This window comes from Abramis brama, assembly GCF_963993115.1.
Source record: "Abramis brama genome assembly, chromosome: 8".
NCBI lineage: Eukaryota > Metazoa > Chordata > Actinopteri > Cypriniformes > Leuciscidae > Abramis > Abramis brama.
Genome location: NC_139970.1, coordinates 17,561,622 through 17,581,950, shown reverse-complemented (window position 1 = coordinate 17,581,950; position 20,329 = coordinate 17,561,622). Strand labels below are relative to the sequence as shown.

The 20,329-nt window shown below is 37.4% G+C and overlaps 1 protein-coding gene and 1 long non-coding RNA gene across 3 annotated transcripts; one reads left to right on the top strand and one right to left on the bottom strand.

The window, feature by feature from the left end:
- Positions 1–348: 348 nt before the first annotated feature.
- On the bottom strand, positions 349–20,286 carry gpr156 (G protein-coupled receptor 156). Of its 2 annotated transcripts, XM_084122592.1 has the most exons (10): positions 20,076–20,286; positions 10,680–10,833; positions 9,643–9,770; positions 9,366–9,501; positions 6,765–6,875; positions 6,552–6,677; positions 6,081–6,176; positions 4,846–5,082; positions 4,183–4,344; positions 349–3,868 (listed from the first exon to the last, which is right to left on the bottom strand). In XM_084122592.1, the coding sequence occupies exons 2-10, from the start codon at positions 10,794–10,796 to the stop codon at positions 2,564–2,566; spliced, it is 2,418 nt and encodes an 805-aa protein (XP_083978718.1). In that variant the 5' UTR covers positions 10,797–10,833; positions 20,076–20,286; the 3' UTR covers positions 349–2,563. The 2 variants fall into 2 exon arrangements, with proteins under 2 accessions (XP_083978718.1, XP_083978719.1); XM_084122593.1 differs by lacking the exons at positions 9,366–9,501; positions 9,643–9,770; positions 10,680–10,833; positions 20,076–20,286 and adding an exon at positions 8,140–9,337.
- On the top strand, positions 4,887–10,669 carry LOC311088476. Its single transcript, XR_014607505.1, has 3 exons — positions 4,887–5,024; positions 9,399–9,512; positions 9,658–10,669. It is a non-coding gene; the product is annotated as an uncharacterized lncRNA (long non-coding RNA).
- Positions 20,287–20,329: the final 43 nt, after the last annotated feature.

Genomic DNA, 20,329 nt, shown 5'->3' with positions numbered 1-20,329 from the left:
CGCTTTTTGCCTACTATAGCAGAGAAGTGTAAATATCCAAATGCAGGGATGGTGTACATAACAGGCATGTTTCAGCTAAAAATGTTTGCACATTCCTGCAATGGGCTTACATAACGCAGCCTAGAACATAATTGCTTATTTACATTTACGGGCAGATTCTCCTTTCCCCCGCATGCATCAACATTATTGTGGTTTAGATCTACAGTGCATGTTCCATTTGTAACCAGTGTACTGTACAACATGCGTGTTATGCAGAATATTTCAAAACGTCTGTGCTTCTTTTCTAATCTTTTCTGCAATGTGATCTTGTTGCTTTGAGCACATTTTACAATGATGTTTCACAAATAGCCCTATCTGCAATAGAACAAGTGATGCAAGTTGCGATTTCCTTTTTGCCTTAATGCAAATACTTCCTGGGGCAATTGTGTATGCATGTTTGCACACATGCACAGATGTATACAGTTGCACACATTTATTCAAATGCACAAACGATAAGCACAAAAGATAAGCACACATCTCATCACTTGCATTCAGTATGCGATCATGTTCATGTACACTGCATGTAAATAATTATATGATGAATAAGTTATGACAACGTGTTTTTTAAATTGCTTTAACTCATCAAAACAAGTTAAGCAATTTTATACAAGATATAAATACTTTATACAAGATTCAACTACTTTAAGTCAGTTTAATCTAGTTTAAGTTGAAATGACTTAAACGTCTAAGTTGATTGTACAGTACTTAAAAACATTTTGTTTGTAGATGTTCATTGATGACTAAGACTGATTCAATAAATTTAGTTTTATAGAGAAAACTTGTTTACAAGCGGGACACAGACACATAAACACATCCTTAAGTTTTTAGACAAATGCACTTTAGAAAAAAAAAAAAAACACTGTTTGGACAAATAAAAGATGCAGCTCAAGTTCTTCAGTCACATTTCCTGCTCCTTAAAGTTTAAATTATAACTAAGGAGATAAACACATATATAACAGCTTTGGTAAACATATTATCTTCTATCAAACAGTACGGAACACACCAAAAAGACACCAAAAATAAGTATGTTGTAAAGCATTCTGAAAGAGACATACTTACATTCAAACCAGTATTCACAAAATGTATCTTCAAAGCAATGACTATGGAATGGTTTATGTAGCACAAAATAAAGCTTTTTAATTTTGCATGAAAAATATTCATCAATTGGAAATATTTAATTGATAGCCTACTGAACTGTAAGAGCAACTTAAAATGATCAAGGCACTACATCACATACGAATTCAATACAAAACACTAAAAGCTAACTTCACAGCTGATTGTTTTTTTTGTTTTTTTTTTTGTTTGTTTTTTTTGACAATATTTGCATATTCCTTATCTGATGTCTTTTAGGTTTTGCACAATGTTTCTAAATTCAAATGTATGTAAATAGGATTGTAAAAATCAGTCATAACCTATACTTTTTTGAAATGTATAAAAGGTGTATGGATATGGATATAATAGCTTTCTTAAAGAAATAAGTGTAAACAAATCTCTTTTTTTTTTTAAAACACACAGGAACTGGCTCTTGGCTCTCACAAAAAAATGGCTCGTTTTCATTTAGTTATGCTAATCAGAGAATAGGTAAGCATGAACATTAGTTTTATGACACAGTACATTATGTGCATTTGATCCCCATTTCATAATATAGCTTTTATGAGCCTAAAAACTTTTAAAAGTGGTTTGACCATCAAGTAAATTAATAAAAATATGTGTACACATCTTTGAACAGTTTTCAAACATGTTAAAAAAATGGATTTCTTGGAAATCATTGATTTTATAATAAAATATTTTTTTCAGGGATTCCATTTGACTTTTGTAAACCAGAACTAACCATGTATAACTATTGCCAAGTCTTAAAGATGTCAATCATTTCAAAACATTTCATGTTTTTATGATTTAGTTAAGAAATAATAATAAATTATACCACTTAATTATACTTAATAATCAACTACTTAATTACATTTTTGTCTACAACTCAGCCATTATGAGACTCTTTTTTTTATTATACAACAGAGATATTTTTGACTTTAAACACCATCAAAAATATCAATTTTTTTATGAAACATGTAAGTTATAAATAAAACATGTATTCAAGTCTGCATTAAGTGCATTTTTTAATGTACACTGGTCAAAAGTTTGGAATAATTATGATTTTTAAAATCAAAAAACAGTAAAACAGTAATAATGTGAAATAGTATTACAATTTACAATAACTGTTTTCTATTTGAATATATTTTAATATATATTTATTCTTTTGTTGGCAGAGCAACATTTTCAGCATCATTACTCCTTGTGCTAAAATGATATATTTAAAAAATGTATTGTAATCATATTTAACAATGTTACTATTTTACTGTATTTTTGATCAAATACATGCTGCCTTGGTGACATTAAGAGACTTCTTTCAAAACATCAAAATTGCAATTATTCCAAACTATAGTGTAAATAACTTAATAATGTTCAGACTAAACAAAAAGAGCATCACATCACTGACCCATATATAAATAATGGATGTGCAGTCCGTTCAGACAAAGGTTGGTTTAAGGTCGACTTTAAAGTTCACGACAGGACGTGTTGAGCGGTAGAAGTCCTCGTCCTCGCTGTCAGAGGTCCCTGAGGTGAGGCTGTCTGTGGAGTCGTAGGGGTGATGACAGGCCCCGCAGTAGGACCGCTGGTAGTAACAGTAGTCCTCTGAGCTGCTGGAGTCTGAGTCTGAGTAGTCATACGGCTCCTCTGAGTGTTTAACCCCCTCTATCAGCCCAGCGGGGGCAGGCTGAGGAACCTGTCCCGTGAAAGGAGTAACGGAACATTTGTGAGAAGAACATTCCCAACTGTCCTGTCCACAGCCACGCCGAGTCTTCGCTTTCTCGACCCTCTTTCTCCTCTTTCCCTCGTGCCAAAAGTCATGTCTTTGAGGGTTGCTGGTTGGACTTGTTTTAGAGTCATCATCCCTCAACTTTTCATGGTCTGGTAGTGCTGATGCCCTACTGCGCCCTGGAGGTACCGAGCCTGGAAAATAGTAAGGGGGAGGTCCACCTCTCGAGGAGTAAAATGGAGGTCTGCGTTTACGCATGAGATAGGGTGAGATGGTGGGGAAAAGGAACTGTAGAGGGGATCGAGGAGAAAGAGTTACGCTCAGATCGTCTGGATTGATGGACGGGCTTCGAACCCGGTCGGGCGATTTGACAGAACTGCTTATGGCATCCATACTCAGGTCCTGCAGGATCTCCACCAGCTGCTCATTGGTTACAAAACCCAGTCGTCCCACTGATGACATTCCTGGAATCTCCATGGAGGCTGATGGCTCTGGAGACTCAACCTGAGGTGAACTACACCGAGCAGGACCCAAAGAAGAGGAACCCTGTGCTAACTTTTCATGATCCGAAACCTTCTCCAAAATTTCTCTTTCAAGACCTGAGTTTCTGATATTGTTCACGGCTGGAATTCCATCTTCTGTGTTTCCATTCAGACTCACAACCTCATCTTTAGGAGGTGGAAGCCTCAGGTGTGGTGGAGAAGAGGGAACATTTGAAGCTACTGAGCCTTCAGGGGACGTTTGCTTTGAGGTAGTGTGAGTGGGAAGCGGTGGAGGAGGTACATAGGGAGGTGGAGAGAGAACTCTGGTGGGAGCAACTTCTGAGTATTTCCTGAGAAGAAGGGCTGGAGAGTCTGGAGATACCACTGTGGTTTGGGTGGAGGAGGAGTTGAGGTTAGTGTTGGAGGAGTCCATTTCTCCCTCGTCCACGGGGTGGCTAGCAGTCATCAGTTTGAGCAACTTGTCCTTGGCATTGTTCACTTGTTCCTGTAGGCTATCAATAACAGCATTCTTCTGCAAATATGGAGGAAAATGGGAAAATGGGTTTGAACCTCATCACCTTAATCACAGTCATTATCTAGAATGGCTCACGTCACTAAGTAGGTGTATGGGATAGATGCCAATTTTACAGGATGTGAGATCATAAAGCGGTGCCTTGAGGAAATATAAAACAAAGGACCTAACCTCACTTGCGGTGTAGTGACGCAAAACACACTGCTGTCCACACCCAACACATGAATTCATCATCACACTTAACCAAACCAGGAATCACTGTGAGCATCACTTTGCTTTGAATAACACAATGTAAATGTAATAACTATTGGTACCTCATTAATGAGTCTTTTCATGGAGTCATTTTCACCAAGTAGATAATAGATCTCATCCTCGCTGTACATGGAGTTTGTGGACTTGCTAGGACTACTGAAGTATTTGGCCATTTGACTGGGATGTGAGTTTGTCTCCTCTTCAAACTGTCTCCATTGGGTCAGCTAGAGGGAAGAGTAATAATAATGATTAAGTAGATAGGTACAGGTACAGAAGGGGTATTAAATCATATACATTTACTGAGTGTTTCATGCTAATGTTCATTCAATTATTTATTTATTGTGCAATAACTTCAGTTTAGGCATTATCAGGTCTGTGTGATTCATTAACCAAATGTTTCCCTTTTTATGCCAGTTTTTCTGGTCTTAAACACTCACACACAGGCACACACACACACACACACACACACCTGATCTATGCTCAATCACCGTCATAAAGAGCTGACATTAGCAATGTCCTCTCCAAATGAACAGGACACATTGCGTAACACATTTGATGTTGAATGCTGACTCGTCACCTGCTTCACCTCCTGTGTTAGAGGTATTGATTGGTTGAACCTCAACATAACCCTTTTCAGATCCAAAAATGTAAATGTCTGGACAAAGACTGACTCAGAGTTTGACTGCAAATCATCAGATATTGGCTGTGAATTGACCAGGACGTACTTGAGGGACGAACAGCAGGCAGTTTATGGCCATTGTACAGATGAAGATGGCTCCAGACACTACACTGTAGACCACATTGGGCCAGGTGTACAGGTAAAGAGAGACGGGCACGGCCACAGCGGTCGACATGGTCACCAGGCAGACAGCACCCATGATGGTCATAGACTGGTTTACTGGAGGTAAGCTGACATTGCTTGTCAGGCCGGCAAGATACGTCCCGTACAAGAGGAGGCTGCCCTAATGAATGATGAGAATGTAAACTATTAGGCTTGTTTAAGGCGAATCTTATAGGAAGCATGGGCATAACCCAATACCAAAAGATAAAACAGAATGTATATAATTTCTTAATAAAACTATTAATGCATAAAGAAAATAAAGTGAAGATTATTATTACAAATCATTTCATTACTGTAACAAGCCCATTTGTGTTTGAGCCTTTTTTATTCTCTTCAGATTCTTATGGTTCCACAATGCATCTTACTGTTTTAATATTTATTTGCATCATTTTTATACTATGCTCCCCCCCAAATTGAAGTGTACTTTGGGGTCTATCTTAAACTAAAAAACAAAAATGTGTTTCTTGAAATAAAATAAATATTAAATAAAATTAAATAAAATTAATAAAAATGTATTAATTAATTAATTTGTATTTTTAATCTAGTTGCCAAGGCACAATTTTTCATTTTAATTTAGTTTAATTTGATATACTAAAATAACTAAAACTAAAATAAAACAATAAAAAACTATACAGACCTATTTAAAAAATATATATATAATAAAAATGCCAAAACCATGTAATATATAAATATTAAAATAAAAACTGAAATATGTATTTAAATAGTAATAAAATATCTAAAATATTATTAAAATAAAAACTTAAACCAAAATATAAATAAAACTATAATAGTGTTTCAATGATTCTAAAATAACACTGGTCACATTGAAAAAAAAAAAAATCTTTATAGTCCTACAAAAGGCTTCAATTTATTTCAAGCAATCATTCTACAGTAGAGTATATATGTAAAATACACTATTGTGTTCAAATGTTTGGGGTCTGTAAGCTTTTAATTTTTTAATGTTTTTGAAAGAAGTATCTGCATTTACTTGATAAAATACAATAAAGTAAAAACAGTAATATTGTGAAATTATTAAAATATTTATTACAACAATGTTTAAAATTTTAATATATTAAATGTAATGTAACTCATTCCTATGATGCCAAAGCTGAATGTTACCTTAAGCACGGAGAGCAGGATTACCCACAGGTCCGAGTAGAGAGAAGAACAGGAGTCTAGCTGGGTCAGAGAATAGGATGCGTCCAGCTCTATTACCTGACATAAAGAAGAAACAACACAAAATACTTTACATGCCACAAATCATTGGAGCTTGCATCAGTTCTCCTTTTTATGGCTCTTTACATCCCTATATATAGGAATAATGGCTGTGGCTATTCAAAAATGAAGTATGACATTATCACTGCTTTAAGAATGCAAGTTTCTGAATAAATTTGGGTCTTAATCTCACACAAAACATAGTTTCCACAAGGCTTTAAATATAGTACTTCTACTTCTATAGTGCTGGTGATTTTTTGTCGTTTTTGTGAAGCCTGACAGACATGGTCCATCTGAATTGTCATTGTTTAGAAAAGAGCTGTGAGAAAATTCTCTAGAAAAGCTGTTCATAGAAATCCGGGTGAGTAAGCATACCTTCACCATAGCACTAACAGACCGAGAGCACTTGATCGGATCTGTCAGACCCCATGCTGACAGAACAACAACATCCACTAGGACCAGCAGCGCAACCAAACCCATCAGCTGGATGTCTCTGATAATCTGAAACACAACAGAACACTATTATGAAGCCAGTGACATCAACCAATAATTCACAGCCTATTCATTCGCAGACATATCATAACTCACCACTCTCTTGTCGGGCACACGCTGAGTGAACACTCTGTAGAGCCGCCATGTTTTCCCAAGAATGGGTCCAAACACCAGAGAGCTGCCGATACACAGTGTCCACATCCGCGCCTGAGATGGTACAGAAAAAGATACGCACATTTAACAAGAGAACCGCTTTTAATTCTGTTCTGGTTGTAGTGACATGGCGCATTCATTCACATTAGTCACATTTGTATTTGTACATCACCATACAAATCACGACACTGTTTGTTTGTTAAAGTAACCATGAAATAAAATTTGGCAATTAAAAAAAAAAAAGTATGGAATATTGCAGTATTACATCATTGTTAGTGTGCCCTCATAATCTTTAATCAAAATAACTTCCTCTAACTAAGGCTAGTGTGATAACTGACTAATTAGAAACATGCACAGTAGCACTACACACTTATTTGCATGTCTGTTTGTTCTCAGTTCTGCATGTCAGAGTTTGGTTCTCGGAGATAATATCTCTCCGCGACGGCAGAGGACAATATCCCCAGCCCGAGTTGTGGACCCTTCATGTTTGGCCCCTTGAAGGGTACCAACTGGGGGACACTGGGCTTTCACCTGAAGTTATAGAGACCATTCCCAGTGCAAGGGCTCCCTCCACTAGAAGAAGTTATGCCAGTTAATGTGGTGTCTTTGAAAGGTGGTGCAGATCCAGTTAACTGCCAGATAGCTTCAGTTCTGGACTTCCTGCAGGAGAAATGATCAGCAGGCACATGTCCCGCCACTCTCAGGGTTTATGTGGCCTCTTTATCGGCTTGCCAAGCCTTGATTGATGGGGTGCCACTCGGGAAGCATCCTCTGCTTGCTCGTTTCATTCGTGGGGCCTGGCAACTGAGGCATCCCGCTAGAAATAAGATTCCTTCATGGGACTTAGCTATAGTCATTGAGGGGCTGGTAGAGACCCCCTTAGGTTCAGTGTCTGACAAGCTTCTGACTCTAAAAATGATTTTTCTTATGGCTATCACCTCACTCTTGAAGCCTTATGCCCTCCGCCGTTGACAACGAGAAACTTCACCAACTGTGTCCAGTCTGTGCTCGTGGGCCTATGTAAACCTAGCCAGTGGAGTAAGTCAGGGCAAATATTTGTTTGTCAAGGGGGCTGAAACAGGGGGGCGGCTGCCACCAAGTATACAATTTCACATTGCATTTACATTTACATTTACATTTAGTCATTTAGCAGACACTTTTGTCCAAAGCGACTTACAGATTGGGACTAAATTAAGCGAGTCATCGTGAAGAGGCAAAAACAACGCAAGAAGTGCTCAAAATACGAAGTTCAGGCATTATTCAGAGTAGCATAAGCCCGATAAGCGAGAATTTACAGGAGAATCGAAGATAGGCTTACCTTGAGTCAAATACAACACTGAATAACAGCAGAACTGGTGTATTTAGAAAAAAACACTTGCGCACTAGTTCGCCAACTGACTGCTTGTCACATTGGGTGACTACACAGCCGTGGAAGGTCCAGACACCCTCAGTGCGGCGGTTGGGGTATTCTAGCTCCCAGTATTGAGAGTAGGTTTTGAAAGGGAACATCTCGGGTTACTTGTCTGTAACCCTGTTCCCTGAAAAAGCGGGAACGACATGCTGCGATACATTGCCGCACTGAGGATGTCCCAGGACAGCTCTTCAGACAAAATTATACCTGAGGACCTGTGGCACAAATATAGCCTCTGACCAGCGCGCTTTGCGATGACGTCACCGTCTGAGGTGTTACACACATTATTCACAGCTGGTCATACAAAGATGCTTCAGTGCAGCATCTCGTTCCCAAGTTTTCAGGGAACAGGGTTACAGTCAAGTAACCCGAGAAGTTTTCACTCAGTATATTTTAAAATGTAATTTCTTCCTGTGATGGTAAAGCTGAAATTTCAGGTCTTCAGTGTCACATGATCCTTCAGAAATCATTCTTATCAAGAAACATATCTTATTATTATCTATGTTGAAAACAAATGTGTTGCTTAATATTTTTATGGAAAACATGATACATTCCTTTCAGGATTATTTGGTGGACATAAACAGCATTTACTTGAAACGGAAATCTTAGACATTTCTTTACTGTGACTTTTGATCAATTTTATGCATCCTTGCTGAAGAAAATTGTTCATTTCTTTAAAAAAGAAATCTTACTGACCCAAAAGTTTTGAACACTAGTGTATCTTCTTTTTTTTTAATAAACCACTGCTAATCTATCCAAAACAGAAACACACAATCAACACACTCACATAACGTTACACGTTCAAAGAAACTACATCCAGAGTCATTTCAAGTATAAACAATGGATATGCAATCAATCACAGATGTAGGGTTTGAGAAGCCTTACAGCTTAAAGTCAACAAGAATTCTGTTAAACGTGATTTGGTGCATTAAAGGAGATTTATGGAGTTGTTAAATGTAAACAGCCCTTTAGCAATTCAGAATAATAAGCCAGCTGTGTGATTTACAAGACTGATTAAAATATACTAAAGTAAAGGGGGGTACTGTACAAAGAGAAGGGGGTCTTACTTGTGTAATCTGATGGAGTTGACTTTCAAAATCTAAATAACCAAGTGTATGTGTGAGTGTGTGTACCTGTAAGACAGCTCTTGATCCTGCTCCTGACAGCGGTTCTCTCTCCTCCACGGCGAATAAGAAGCCGCTGCTGTATGTGAGGAGACTGCCACAGAGAGTCAACACATTCAGATTGGGACTGGACATCTTCACTATCCTGTGTCAGAGGTACAGAATCAAAATTCATGTTGGTAGCTATAGTTAGTGGACAAAACAAAACCCCTGTAAAGTGATAAATTAATCATATATGTCATGATTGAGAGCTATGAGAACAAGAAGAGATCCAGCCATTTCATACCTGTTGTTTTTGAAGCGCAGAGTGAAAATGAGGAAGAAAAGAGCCAGCAGAATCCCACAAGAGAGCAGCGTCCAGACTACAGCCCGAAGAGCAGGAGACAGAGACTGACTCTGGACACCCACACCGCTCTATACACAGACAAACAGCAAAACATACTTAGTACAAAAGTTCAAAAGTTTGGGAAAGAAGTCTCTTCTGCTCACCAAGGCTGCATTTATTTGATCAAAAATACAGTAATAATGTTAAATATTATTACAATTTAAAATAACTGTTTTCTATTTCTATTGAATTATATTTTGTCATTTATTCCTGTGATCAAAGCTGAATTCAGCATCATTACTCCTGTCTTCAGTGTCACATGATCCTTCAGAAATAATTCTAATATGCGGATTTCCTGCTTAAGAAACATGTATTATTATTATCAATGTTTTAAACAGATGAGCTGTTTAATATTTTTTGTTAAAATCATGATATTTTTTTTCCCCAGGATTCTTTGATGAATGGAAAGTTCAAAAGAACAGCACTTATTTGAAATATACATTTTTGTAACATTACAAATGTCTTTACTGTCACTTTTGATCAATTTAATGCATCCTTGACTCCTTGCTAAATAAAATCGAGGGCTACTGACCAAACTTTTGAATGGTATAGAGTAGACTATAATGAACACCAGGTTTCTTCAGTCATAAGTTTAAATTAGAAATATAGGTTACACTTATTTAAAGGTGTCAGTATTACAGTGTAATTGTACATTTAAGTACTGAGTAATAATAATTAACTACATGTACTTACTATATGGTTATGATTAGGATGAGGGTTTGGTTTAGGGTTAATTGCATGTAATTATGCATAATTTATAGTTATTACTACAGTAATTACATGTAACATATGTAACAATGACACTGTAAAATAAAGTGTTACCGAAATATATAAAATAGAAGCATTGTCACTAGTGGTCTCAGTCAGGCTGTTTGTAAATGTAAGTGTAATTGTCTCTGAGTGTGCTGTGGTGGACTTATGTGAATGTGTGTATGTACCGCTGAGAGTGCACAGAGTCTCTGCAGGACGTCCCAGCCCTGCTGACTGTTCACTCCTGGGTCGATGAAGCAGACGCCAGACTCACAGTGAGAGCTGCAGTTCAGTCCTGCCTCCATTACTGGCCTGAGCTCTAGCTCAACTCATACACACATCCTGAAAGATAGAAATTAAACTTCATACAAAGCTGTACTTCATACAATGACACAATGATTACACAGCATTGTAGTTGGGATGTAAAATGTATGAAACAAACTTGCTATCAAACCTCAGATCTGTTTTTAGGTACATTGTAGAAGACTGAACACAAGATGGCGCTGTTATTCATAGTTTCAATAAAAAAGCTCTTCTGTCTGGAATATAGTTACACTGAAATATAAATTATTCCCAGTTCAGTCTGTTTTTATAAGACTTTAAAAACGATACAAAACGATCTATGTTAATTAATGACTGTTACTAAAGGAATGTTTATTTGTTTTTTGTCATAAGATTGGCTTCTTCAGATGAAGATGAAGATATTTTTCAGAAATGTGACAGTTATCTACTATAGTGACATTGTTTCTGTTTGTCCCTGTGACCCTACATAGAAAATAGAAGGATAGATGGGTATATTTCTGCTATTATGTAGAGAAATACAGTAAAACAAATTCAATCAAAACAGTTGGTACAAAGTACAAAAGTACAAAAATAAGATCTTGTGGCATTCCTTATGTTTAATCACATATCAGAGCTTTTTGAGATCCATTTTTTTATATATAGAGGACGTTTAAAAGTGCACTAAGCAATTTCTGAGAAAAAACTGTTGAAATTTCAATCCAAACAAACTCCTCCCTTCATTGCTCCGCCACCAGAATGCACGAACATGCAATGCAAGAGTGGATGTCTCTTTATCATAGCTGAAGCGAAGCAAAATAATGCTTAGTGGGGAAAAAAAATGCGAAGATAGCAAACAAACAACATGGAAAAACAAAAAATTAACATACAGTACAAAAGTGTATAAGCAAGAGTTGGTTGTTAGTCGCCAGCACCTCACCAGCTCCAGTCAATGACACTCAAAACTGTCCTGTTACTATAGCTAACATTACAACAACAGCATATCTTGGTTCTGTGCAACACAGCAAAACCAATGTTACTCACGTATTGAGCAGAAACAACGTTTCAAGTTTTGTCTGTTAAACACAAAAGAAGATATTTTGAAGAATGTTGGTAACTTAAGACAGCTGACGGTGGCCGCATTGACTTCCGTAGTATTTGTCCTGTCAATGGCTACCGTCAGCTGTCTGGTTACCGACATTCTTCAAAATATTTTTTTGTGTGTGTGTTTGAACAACAGAAGAAAGAAACTCATACAGGTCTGGGACAAATTGAGGGTAAGTAAATGATGACATCATTTTCATTTTTGAGTGAACTATCCCTTTAACACAGGTCCTAAAGCTCTGGGCTGATCATAACCTTTCTTTTTCCAGTGATGTTCCTCTGACCTTTTCTCTTTTGTAATGTCTCTCAGCCATCTCTCTTTCTACAGTCTTTCTTCAAATAATCTCCCTCTTGCTCTCTCTCTCTCCTCCCCCATCATGATTAGACACGCCCCCTACTGCTGATTGGCTACAAGTGTGCTGTACTGCTCGGTCCGATCCACTTTCAACAGCGTTCACACTTGTAGGTCAGTTCGATTGGTTTTCTTTTGGTCCAGACCACCCCTCTCCCAAAGAAAACCTAAAGATACTGAACCTAAAGGCATAGAGATATGTTCACAACCTGATTGGTCGGCTTTTACTTAAGACAGAACTTACCAAACATCCAAAACAATGCTGTGTGCTGGGATAAATGTGCTCGTTGTAAGTGCGTAGCCTACATATGATGGTATTCTGACCAGCTGAGAACTTGTGCAGAGAGCGTATGATGAGAAAAAAAACAGGTATGCTTGAGCATTCTATCGTTTTTACTGGTTTTATCTTGTGACATCATGCATGTCCCGTTTTTGGTTCGTTTACATATCTTTGGTCCGTGTTGCGTTCATATATCATTCGAACCAAACCAGAGTTCATTTGGAAGCAGACCAAGACCAATCTTTTCAGCAGTCTTGGTCCGCTTATTTGGGGCGCACCAGGGCAGCGTTCACACTTAGGGTGCTTTCACACCTGCCTCATTTAGTTCGGTTGAATCACACTAGAGTTCGTTGTCCCCCTTGGTGCGGTTTGTTTGGGCAGGTGTGAAAGCAGCAATCGCACTTGGGTGCGCACCAAAAGAGGACCAAACAAGTAACATTTGTCCTCATCCATTATGGTTGTTGACAGTTTGCACTTTTAGCATGGAAGCTCGCGGACAAACTTGGAGTTGTGAGGAGGTGTGGAGCCTCATAGAAATTTGGTCTGCACTCTTAACTTTATCAGTTAAGAGCATGCTCTCTCCCCCACAACCGTCTTGCAGGACATATTCGTCTTCGCAAAATCCTAATTACAACATCGTATATATGACTTTGTATCATATGATGCTCATAAGTTTCTTCATATTGCGTTAGTAGCTGATGACACCAAATCAGTAAAATAATAAAAATTGCACTATAAAGATCTCCATAATTTGCCTGTTTTTGGACTGATTTTCTCTGCTTGAGAATTTCTGTCCAATGAATGGATGACCTTAGCACAAGTGTGGTTTTGTTTACAAATTTTGGTTCACTTGCAAAAAGGGTAGTGTGAAAGCGAACCACACCAAAAAAAAAAAAAAAATCTACATTTTATTTGGTCCGGACCAAAGTAAGTGAACTAGCGGACTTTCCTGGTGTGAATACACCCTTATTCAAATGAACCGCACTAACAGAGCAATCGCACCAGAGTTCGTTTTAATCGAACCAAACATGCCAAGTGTAAACACACCCTAAGAAATCACTTACTGCACCTTTAAGGCATGTTAGGAAGTTGAAATATTGCTTAGTACCTGAGAATGTTGATGTATCAGATGGCCTTTGGATCTCTCAAACCCCAACAGAACACAAGGCATCAGTGAACTGAACAAAGCGACAGACCTCACCGAAATCACAGCTGCCTCCCATGTGACTGAACATTAGAACTTAAAAAGTACAGGCTCATTCTCCTCTTCATTACATAATTATATCCTTGATGTTTAAAAACTGTAATCATCTTGCTCTTCAATCGCTAATGAAAAAAAGGAGGGAAAAGCTCAGGCTTGCCTCCACAATACACAGTTGCAAGTAAGTAAATCCCACATGGATGCACCGATTACCACTCACAATGCAGCGCTGTGCGTCACATCGGCAAAATAACCACATGTATGAGCCTGAAAGGGCAGACCACATCTTCACAAAGTTTCAATGTCTAGTAGCACATCCCGTGCCAGTTTGTTTGAGACATGTATAGAAAAATAAGCCTGTATTATGCAATTTTAAAATGATTTTAAATGCTGTCCTCACCTGTTAATATATTTATTATGATGAAATTTGTCAAGCCTGCCTTTTTAAAGGTTTTAAATATGGGTGTGTTCTCTGTAAGGTATGTGGATAATTTACATGAAATGCTTTTGGGAAGTTGACATATCCTTGCTAATTCTTTCAGCTTTTACCTCTATTGACACAAATAGACAATTTGGCGTCAGTGAATTTGTTGTATTTTTAAAAATCTAATAAATGCTGTACTTTTGAACTTTCTATTCATCAAAAAATCCTGAAAAGAAATGTGTTTCCTCAAAAATATTAAGCTTATCAGAATGATTTCTGAAGGATCATGTGACACTGAAATCTGGAGTAATGATGCTGAAAATTCAGCTTTGCATCACAGAAATAGATTACATTTGAAATATATTAAAATAAAATAGAAAAAACTGTTGTTTTAAATTAAAATTGAACAGTTGTTAACTTTTTTACTGTATTTTTGATCAAATAAATGTTGTGTATATTTAATATTTGTCCTTTAAATATGAAAACATAATTGGTCATGCACAGTACAGGAACTAGTAGAGGCAAAAAGGTCAAATAATTATAGTAAGACATATACTGACTTTTATTCATATAAACTTTCATTTAAAATACTGATGTAGATCAAAATGTTCATGGGCATGTTGTGCATCAACCCGTTAATCCAAATGTGGATCTCCTACCTTTCATTATGTCATATTTTATTAGTAATGTCATAGATGTCAGTTTCAAATTCTCTCATTTGTTTATGAATCAGTATATTTGTGACTGTATGTTTGAAGTCTGACCTGATGCCTCACATGCATGTGACTAAGCTTTAGAGTGAAGTTAATGTATCAGTGGATCCCTGTGACTGCATGAGCTCTATGAGTCTATCCGAGAGTGTGGATGCGATTGAGACTGTCTATTCTGGAGTCTTCACGGCTCCGAGCGCCCGAGGCACAGGCATTATACAAGCGCCTCACAGACACACGGTTACTAACAAACAAACGTCTCTGGAAACAAACAGCCGCCACACATTAAAACGCTGAATTCAAAATTAGTCATCCAAGAAGATCCAAGGTCAACCAACAGGCAAATCTGATACTCAACCATCACGTAACTAACACTAAAACAGAATTATGACAAAATTATGAAAAGAAAAAGCAAAAAAGGAAAGCAAAATAAGTTTAAAGTGGCTCTATAATATTTTAAAGGCTCCTTCAATAGGTTTGCATGCAACCAAGGACAAAAAATCACATTCATTTTCTCATAATATACATTGCAGCATTTTCCTCTCAGTGTCTGAAACGGTTTGATAAAGGTTCCGGTGTCTCTAAAACCCTCCTTTCTGAGAGTCTACACTGCTCTGATTGGTCAGATGGCCCAGTCTGCTGCTGTGATTGGTCTACTCTGCTCTGATTGGCCAGATGGCCCAGTCTGCTGGGGCACGTTCAAGTTCAAAACGGTGCGAAACGTTTTGCTACGGTTTCCGGGTTGAACGTCATGTTTCCTGGAAACGGCGTGCACCGGTGTGCAACGGTGTTTGAGATACGTTTTCTCTTGTTTGGTGGGTGTGTCAGAACTGCAGTCCAATCAGCATCAACATGTATATAAAGCACGCAGTATTAAAGTGAACTCGCACAATGGGTTCAAGGAAAGTAATTTACAAATGTGTTTGATGCAGCTCGGTATACGCAACAACTGAGGATATTAGACGACATGTTTGTCGTAAGTTTTATTGTAAAAATATAGGATATCAACATAATGATGATGTAGTTGTTTATATTTTTAGCTTCATTGCAAGTGTATGACATTTGGTATAGAAATAAACAATGGTAATTAAGTGCTTTTCCTAAAAATGAGAAAGAAAATACAGGGTATTAAAACAGTATGAACTACAAATAAAGTCAGTATGTGAGGCTAAATAGATGTGTTTTAGTCTGAATTAGGTAAGATGTGTGCTTCCATTTCAGTTTCAGCAATCCCTTCACTCGATTGGGATGTTCTCTTTTGTTCTGGGCGGCAAGTGCAGTAACTGTAACATCGGGCATATAGTATTAAACACATATTTATACCGACTTCATCAGGCTCCGAAAATTCTTCACAAAGAACACAAAGAATGGCCTTCTCAGCTGCCATAGTTGCAACTCTTGCGTCATCAGAACAGTGTGTTCAACGCTTCACCGTTTCTGTTTAAAAAACGTTGTGCAACGTTTTGTCGGGGCTGAACGCAGCCCTGCTGTGATTGGTCTACTCTGCTCTGATTGGTCAGATGGCCCAGTCTGCTGCTGTGATTGGTCTACTCTGCTCTGATTGGTCAATGGCCCAGTCTGCTGCTGTGATTGGTTTACTCTGCTCTGATTGGTCAGATGGCCGAGTCTGCTGCTGTGATTGGTCTACTCTGCTCTGATTGGTCAGATGGCCCAGTCTGCTGCTGTGATTGGTCTACTCTCCTCTGATTGGTCAATGGCCCAGTCTGCTGCTGTGATTGGTTTACTCTGCTCTGATTGGTCAGATGGCCGAGTCTGTTGTGATTGGTGTGCCAGAAACTAAACAACCATTTACTATATCGTTAGCCTCATAGCATAATTGCCTATGTCCTATTTAAAAAACATAGGATGTAGGCAATTATGCTATGAGGCTAACGATATCAGAACTTCAGCTCTGGAGGCTTCCTCAGCAAACACAGGGATACGAACCGTAAAAATGCCGTCGGTTTTACTGTATCAATTCAAGCCCAAGTCCTCATGCTTTGGAAGTGGGTTTGCTTTCACAGCGCTGAAAACAACATCTTCTCGACATGTCGACAACACGAACCAAACTCTTCCAGGCCTCAGCCACCACACTACAGTGTTTGATGGTCAAAGTAGAAGTTGTTTGCAGGCAGCCAATGAAGACCATAGGCTGGCATTATGCAAATGTGTTACAAACCCGCGTAGGTTTGTGCATGGAATTTCTTTTTAATAACTTTGATTACGACTTTGGTTCTTTCTTTTGGGAGACAATAGCTCCGTTTATCTGCACTTTGATCTTTGAAACTGTGCATACCTTTTACATTCACAAAGGGCTATATTACACACTACATGAAATATGATATCCGAAAAAGCAAAATAAGGGTATTTTAAGTTTGTTACAGCATTTTTTAAACTACATATGATGCAGGCCTAGGCTAGTCTCGGGAGATATGTGAGACTGAGACTTGAGTCCAAGAGAAAATAATTTTTACAAATGCTAGTTGTGACTTTGCAGACTTGAGCTGATGAATCAAGATGAGTCACAGACAGAGCCTCAAACTATAGCTGTCGTTTAGTACACCTGCAGTGTGAACTGATTTACATGAAGAAGAAAAACAACAACCCCAGTCTATGATATCACCATATCATACATCATACTTATCACACTAAGTTTATCATGTCTGTGAAACTGAAGAACAGATATGCAGACTAAACATTGGAGCCAAGCTATATTAAGCTATAAGACATACTGTTATACACATTAATAATGATAATCAAACAGCATGGACATGTAATCCTGAATGATTTAGAAAATAGATTCATTTAGACTATTATTGTGTACAGAAGTAAAAAATTAACATGCACATTAAATGATCATTTATTAAAAAGATTTAGAAGCCTAAATTAATGTATGTCTCCAATGAGACTGATTTGACACTTATTGTCTTGTCATAATGCATGCAAATAAACGTGCTTTAATACAAATATCTCTGGCTTCTTGATTTCTGCTAATGAATTAATAAATCTGATGTACAAACAGATATATGAATTAATTTGTTTGTTGAGGTATAACACATTAAAACATTTTATTTAACTTTTATTTTAATCAGCAGCGCAAGGTTTTTTTATTCATTTGATACATTTCATACATAGATTTTGTTTGGGCATTAAGCTGAAATTTTGCATTTTGTTAAAATGATTGGTGTAACGTAATGTTTTCAGGCTGAAAACATTTTTTTTAGGCTGTCTGACAAAACATTTTTACAGCGTAGTTTCCTGCACTTTAGTTTCTGTCTTTAGGTGATTAGGATAATCAAAGCCAGTATTATTTCAGGCATTTTAGAGTTACAAAAATTAAATCTTCTGGGCTAAAACTTTGTTTTATGTGTCGATGACTTTGGAAAGGCAGTGCATTATAAAGTCAGCTGACTTTATAAAACTTTAATTCCTTCTGGGAAGACGCCAGCCAGAAAAGTGCTTAAACACATTTGAATCCACTCTTTTTTTTTAACGTTAGATGAGTTTAAACATGCACGCATTTTAGCATTAGATTCATGACACATCTCTTTTCAGGGTGGTGTGGAAATTCCTGTAGTTCCTTCCTAAAGTTGTATTGTCATCTGTCCCAATATAGATCTGTAGTTTACAGTTTCCTGCAGGCACGACCGGCACAGAGAGGCATTTCCGACCATTTTTCACTCTTCAATATGCAATGGGGAGATGGTGTAAAGACAGAGCAGTCCTGACCAACTACTATATGTTGACCAGCCCATGACTGGACAGTTAAAGGGATGGTTCGCCAAACACCATCCCCCCCCCCAGAAGCCTTTTTTCTCTTGGTCGAACATTATTAAAGTTACAGCTTATTTAGAGATATCAGCCGAATGGCTTAGTGCAGGCGCTATTGGATCCAAGGTTGTATCTTGTAAATTACATGTTGCAAAAGACCCTAGGTTGAAATTACTCCGAACCATCCCTTTAAGAGCATCTTAACCAGCACATGGAGTTCATGTGAGCTCTGTTTCAATCAAAACACATGACAAAACTCTTCTAGGGGTGTGTCCGCTCTATTCTCATTTGAAATAGACTTATCGCTCATGAACGCGTGAAACATGTATTAAATATTCCCTAGAGACCTATACGAAAAATTAATTTAAAATACATTTATTTTACTTATAATAATAGAAATGCATTACCATGTCGCTTACTTGAGACTTACTGATATAAATATTATTATTAAACTATATTTGGAACACCTTTTTATTGCACAATGCACATTTCTTAATATTAAGCCTAAAAATAAAGTTTTAATATCACGATTAGTGAGAACAATATGTTTAATATCAGTCTTTAAATACAATATATTTAAAGTGTACCTAAAGTAAACTTGCAATAGTTCCATTTTAGCACAATCAAATATACTTCAGTATATCTTTAGTTGGACCTCAGCACTATTTCCAGATAACTAAAGTGCAAAATTAGTTCAATTTAGCAGACTTAAAAGTACAATTGCAATGTATTTAGATTAAGTACATAAGTAAAAGTATCTGTAGTGTAGCGTAAAATAAATGTATTTCAAATATATTTCGGTACTTATTTTTCACTAGGGTCTCTTTAAAAGAGTGATTACAAAATTTCCTAAGCCTTTATTTATTCATCACAGCAGGTCTAGGACTTTTGTCTCATGGTTTGGCATAAAGCAAGTAGACTTCAGAGAAGTGAATGAGACATTGACGACTACAGAAAAGCGCAGCTAGTGTGTTTGGGGATCATATATGAACAATCATACCCCTCACTCTGTCTTAATCCGTTTAGCAATTTAATAAGCTGATCAAGTAAGAATGCCAGTTATTATTGGTTTACCCCCGCCGACTCAACGCCCACTGAGAGACGCCAATAATCCGACAAATGAAAGTAGAGATGGAATAAAATGGAATTAACTGCCTTTCGTTTTAGAAGCAAACTTAAATTTACTCAAACAACTTTTGTAGCCGATTAAATTAATTGTAAAAAATATTATTAAAAATAATCAAATTAATAAGTAACAATAAAATTCATAGGTGTAAAGCATTTATTATTATATAAAAGCAACAATAATACAAATGTTTTATATAGATGTCGTTGCATTATACCACATTTTTGTGAAGAATTGCCTACTGTTTCCATTCAGTTTCAGGTAGCTATAGGCTACTGTTCTGCGTAGCACAACATTTGCAACATGAAATTGCCTTATGAAAATAGATTGAGCAAACCTGTGATCCATGTCCTGATGTCCCCACATGATCCTGAGCAATCCGATACAAAACGTCCCATTTAACAAGCGACATCACATCACAGCAGCAAGTAATCACAGGTGATCCAAAGGCTCAGTCTGTAGATTTCGAGTTTTAATTGTCTGTTCATCTATGATGAACAGCAGACACTGCATAAACTCCTGAAACACTGAAGTGAGTGCAGAGGACTGAGTCAGACAGAGAAAGAGGAGGTGGCTGAGAAAGGGAGGGAG

Bases quoted from the DNA above. Each gene is read 5' to 3' on its own strand.
- gpr156 (XM_084122592.1), bottom strand. From the start codon at position 10,796: ATGGAGGCAGGACTGAACTGCAGCTCTCACTGTGAGTCTGGCGTCTGC. The intron at 6,177-6,551 runs GTATGCTTACTC...TCTTTATGTCAG, and splicing joins CTGTTAGTGCTATGGTGAAG to GTAATAGAGCTGGACGCATC. The intron at 3,869-4,182 runs GTACCAATAGTT...CCATATTTGCAG, and splicing joins TGAAAAGACTCATTAATGAG to AAGAATGCTGTTATTGATAG.